This window comes from Auxenochlorella protothecoides (genome assembly GCF_000733215.1).
Source record: "Auxenochlorella protothecoides strain 0710 unplaced genomic scaffold scaffold25, whole genome shotgun sequence".
Taxonomy (NCBI): domain Eukaryota; kingdom Viridiplantae; phylum Chlorophyta; class Trebouxiophyceae; order Chlorellales; family Chlorellaceae; genus Auxenochlorella; species Auxenochlorella protothecoides.
The window spans coordinates 1-4,276 of NW_011934265.1; the positions used below are offsets into that span (position 1 = coordinate 1).

Below are 4,276 nucleotides of genomic sequence, written 5' to 3' on the forward strand. Positions count from 1 at the left end.
CCCCACCCTCACCCGCGAGCGCTTCTGTGAGCTGGTCTGACACGCGCCAGCCGAAGCCAGGGACCAGGTCCGCCTCCCCTGCCACCTCCTGCCAGGCCGGGTCCTCGGCGAAGGCCTGGAAGGTGGCCTCGGCCAGCTCGGCGCAACGCAAGTTGGCCACCATCACCCTGTGGGCCGGTAGGTTGAGGTCCTTGTTGGCGCGGATTACCTCCCACACCTTGGCCATGCTCAGGCCTAGGGCGGCACCGGGCAGCTTGGTGGGGTAGGAGCGCAGCAGCGTCTCCGGATCTAGGATTGTGTGGGATGGGGTGAGGATGGGAGGACGCTAAGGAGCAGCGAAGCGGGTAATGGTACCTACCTACGTATCCTTTCTGCAGTGAGGCTATTCAGACGGTGCGTCCTTGCCCGCTTGCAGCGGAGTCTTCACCCATGCAGGTGGCCACTCGCGGGGTTTTACTTCCACCACATAAACGCCCCCGGCCCCCAGGACAGAACATCCCCCACACACACACACGCACGCACCTTCCTGCGTAAACCTGCGGCGGAGGAGGTGGGTCTCGGCCCTGAAGTCCTCTGCCCGGTCCTCGTAGTTGGCCAGCGCGGCATACTGCACCTCAAAGAAGTCGGTGAGGGGCAGGCCCTCGTAGGCCGGGGGCTTGGCGATGCCCTCCCACATGCGCACCAGGTCCACCTCCCACGTGCTGCGCAGCAGGTCCAGGGGGGTGCGGGTGCGGTCCCGGAAGACGAAGAGGAGGACGGTGCGGCGCTGCCCCGCGGCGGGCTGGAACAGCTTGAGGTTGACCTGGAAGATGGTCTTCAGCAGGGGCTTGCCGGCCCCGGATTCGCGCCCCACATCCTTGGCCCACATGTTGACCACCACCACGTCGGCCACCGCCAGGGCAAACAGCGCCGACTGGCGCTCGAAGGAGGTGTCGTCCTCGCCGCGCTCGCGGCCATCCGACCCCTCCAGATCCATGACCAGGGTCAGGGGCTCGGAGATGCGGGGGGCGGGGGCCAGCCAGACGCCGCGCGTGGTCTGCGATCGCCCGCTCAACGCGTCCATCTCGGTGAAGCTGGTGCCAAACTGGGGAGTGGGGGAATGGGGAGAGAAGGGGTTGTGGGTGTAGAGGGCGAGCACAAAGAGCGGGAGCGGCAGGCATGATGAAAGGCGTCGAGTGGAACGCATGCCTCCATCCTGGCTAAAGCGGCAATGCGATCGCCAGGCAGCACGCCGGGCGCACAGGGCTGTCCTGACCGAGGGGCGCTGCGTGTGGCATCTTCATGGCAAACCCCTTTCGTGGGTGCCATGGCATCCCCATTGCATGCAATGGGAGCGGTGAGGTTGCAGGGCCTCCTGTACGGCAACCAGGTCCAACCCCCCCCCCACCCACCACCACCCTGCAGCGCACCAGTGCATTGAGCAGTGTGCTCTTGCCAGAGCTCTGGGGTCCCATGATGGCCACGACGGTGTAGTCTATGCCGGTAGACTCTACTCCAGAGGAGTGCATGTAGGCCTGGACAGCAGGCTCGTCAAAGGTGCCATCCCCCTGCACCACCTGGAGGATGCGTGGAGCTAGGCTGGAGGGGTCCAGCGCCCCCGAGTTGTTGGGCTCCGAAGAACTCATGCTGATCGGTCTAGGATTTACTTGGGGTTCGGGCGGACATGACAGGTTTCAAGGGTTCACAGCATGGCAGGAGGGCTCCGTAACACCCGTGCGTCGTGCTGAGTAGATCCCCAGGCACCCACGCGCGGGAAATGTCCATGGGCCACCACCGTGGCGGAGAGTGCCGCCGGTGGCGCCCCCAGTGTTCCACCCTCCCACTCCCAGGCCCGAGTGGCATATAAGATTACCACAGGGTGGAAAATTATCATACCTGAACAAGTAGTAGGATCTCCCCTTCCACGCCAGCTCCGAGTGCTGGTCCCGCGAGTGCCACTCCACCCCCTCGTGGCTGCGCCACCCTCGCGTTTGGGACCACCATGGTGCTGCTCCTCTTCGAGTCCGCTGCGGGGTTTGCCTTGTTCAAGGTTCTGGATGAGGGCAAGCTGAAGGAGGCCGAGACACAGGTACGCACTCCCCGGCATGCCACTGCACGCTGCGCGCCAGGCCCTGGTGACTGCCAAGCTCATGACCACGCGCGCACGCTTCGATGAACAGGATGTGTGGAGCAGCTTTGAGACCCTGGATGCCGCAAAGAAGGTGGGCTGGGGTCTTGCAGTGCGCACGATGTATCCCCTGATGCTGGTTGTGCAGACTGGTGGGTGGTTATGGGGCCCAGACCGACAGCCGCGTGCCTCCCCAGCCAGCCTGCCTCTGATCACCGCTGGCGGTGCACTCCCTCCAACGTCGAGATCCTCGCCATCAAACACCTGGTGCTGCCATGCACCCCTGCAGGTTGTGAAGCTGAAGGCCTTCAGCAAGTTTGAGAACACAGCGGATGCCCTCCAGGCTGCCGCGTCCCTGGTGGACTCTAAAGTCAGCAAGAGTGAGTGATTGTGGAGGGAAGGTGGGGGGGGAATGGGAGGTGAGGAGGGGAAGGTGGACGGACGCCCTTGGGTGGTGGGGATTCGCCTGCATGACCCAGTCTGCAGTACGCAGGTGGCTTGATACATAGTCGCCAGGCCTGGGCCATTGCTAGGGGCCCCTCGCTTCCGAGGCACACAGAAACTCAGCCCCACCCCTCTCCCCGCCCACCCCTCCCATCATCGCCAGGCCTGAAGAAGTTCCTGAAGAAGCATGCCGGCTCCGACACGCTGGCGGTGCTGGATGCCAAGCTGGGCAACGTGATCAAGGAGAAGCTGGAGATCCCCTGCGTGTACTCCACGGGCGTGTCGGAGCTGACGCGCGGCGTGCGCAACCAGCTGGGCGGCCTGCTGGCGGGGCTGGGCCACGAGGCGGACCTGCGCCCCATGTCCCTGGGACTGTCCCACTCCCTGTCCCGCTACAAGCTCAAGTTCTCCCCCGACAAGGTGGACACCATGATCATCCAGGCCATCGGCCTGCTGGACGACCTGGACAAGGAGCTGAACACCTACGCCATGCGCGTGCGCGAGTGGTACGGCTGGCACTTCCCGGAGATGACCAAGATCGTGGGCGACAACATCGCCTACGCCAAGACCGTGAAGCTGATGGGCACGCGCGAGAAGGCCGCCGACCTCGACTTCTCCGACTTCCTGGAGGAGGAGGTGGAGTCCGCCCTCAAGGAAGCGAGGGGTGGGGGGGGGGTGGGGGGGGGGAGTGGGGGGGGAGGGAATCCAGGGGGGGTGGCAGTGGGGGCATGAGGGCGGGGAGACGGGGGAATGACGAGGCGGCATGGAAGAGATGGGCAGCTCGCCTCATGCTCACTCCACCCCAGCACCATACACACCCCTACCCCACACATCCCTTCGCCCTCTCCCTTCCCTTCACAGCCGTCATCTCCATGGGGACGGAGGTGAGCGAGGAGGACGTGCTGAACGTGGGCGCACTCTGCGACCAGGTCATCGCCCTCTCCGACTACCGCGGCCAGCTGTATGACTACCTCAAGTCGCGCATGGCGGCCATCGCGCCCAACCTCACCGTCCTCGTCGGCGAGCTGGTGGGCGCGCGCCTCATCGCGCACGTCGGCTCCCTGGTCAACCTGGCCAAAGCCCCGGCGTCCACCATCCAGATCCTGGGGGCCGAGAAGGCGCTGTTCAGGTGCGTCGGGGTGAGAAGGGGGCACAAGGGCGGGGGAAAGCCAATGCTCAGGGGCGTACTGCATAGTATGAGCCCCCTGACGATGTGGAAGAGATAAACCTCTCTCAAGCCTACCCGCCCCCATCTTGTCTTGCACAGGGCGCTCAAGACCAAGCACGAGACGCCCAAGTATGGCCTCATCTACCACGCCTCGCTCATTGGCCAGGCCGCGCCCAAGAACAAGGGCAAGATCTCGCGCGTCCTGGCGGCCAAGTGTGCGCTGGGCGTGCGAGTGGACGCGCTGGCGGACGTCAGCGACAACGGTGCCATCGGTCTGGAGGCCCGCACCAAGGTGCGCAGGGTGGGTGGGCGGCCGCCAAGGGTCTGCCGGCCGGCGTGCGCGACAGTCCAGGGTCGTGCATGTCCGACACGGGCAGGCCACAAGCCTCTGAGCAGAACCCCGTGCCAAGAACGCGAGATGGGCACGGATGCGTACACAGGTTTTGAACGGGGGCAACAGCGATGTGTCTGCGCCTGGCACCCGCCCCGTCCGCTCCCGCAGTGGGCGGGGGGGGCGGGGCGCGCGCGCGACGCGCGCGCGCCGCGTCGCGCGCGAC

The 4,276-nt window shown here is 65.5% G+C and overlaps 2 protein-coding genes across 2 annotated transcripts in view; one reads left to right on the forward strand and one right to left on the reverse strand.

Moving 5' to 3' along the window:
* Positions 1 to 16: 16 nt before the first annotated feature.
* F751_2640 (Protein ROOT HAIR DEFECTIVE 3) lies at positions 17 to 1,568 on the reverse strand (the record flags this gene model as incomplete). The annotated part of the gene is made up of 3 exons (XM_011401053.1): positions 17 to 288; positions 523 to 1,084; positions 1,410 to 1,568. Coding segments are annotated over 3 exons (993 nt in total), but the record flags the coding sequence as incomplete, so codon positions are not given.
* Positions 1,569 to 1,981: 413 nt separating this feature from the next.
* The window catches only part of F751_2641 (putative nucleolar protein 5-2), a gene marked incomplete at both ends in the record, with an annotated part of 3,676 nt that continues 1,381 nt past the window's right edge, over positions 1,982 to 4,276 (forward strand). The window contains 6 exons of the mRNA XM_011401054.1: positions 1,982 to 2,068; positions 2,160 to 2,201; positions 2,397 to 2,487; positions 2,715 to 3,187; positions 3,436 to 3,680; positions 3,819 to 4,011. Of these exons, the coding sequence (XP_011399356.1) occupies positions 1,982 to 2,068; positions 2,160 to 2,201; positions 2,397 to 2,487; positions 2,715 to 3,187; positions 3,436 to 3,680; positions 3,819 to 4,011 (1,131 nt within the window). The remainder of the gene's footprint in view (positions 2,069 to 2,159; positions 2,202 to 2,396; positions 2,488 to 2,714; positions 3,188 to 3,435; positions 3,681 to 3,818; positions 4,012 to 4,276) is intronic.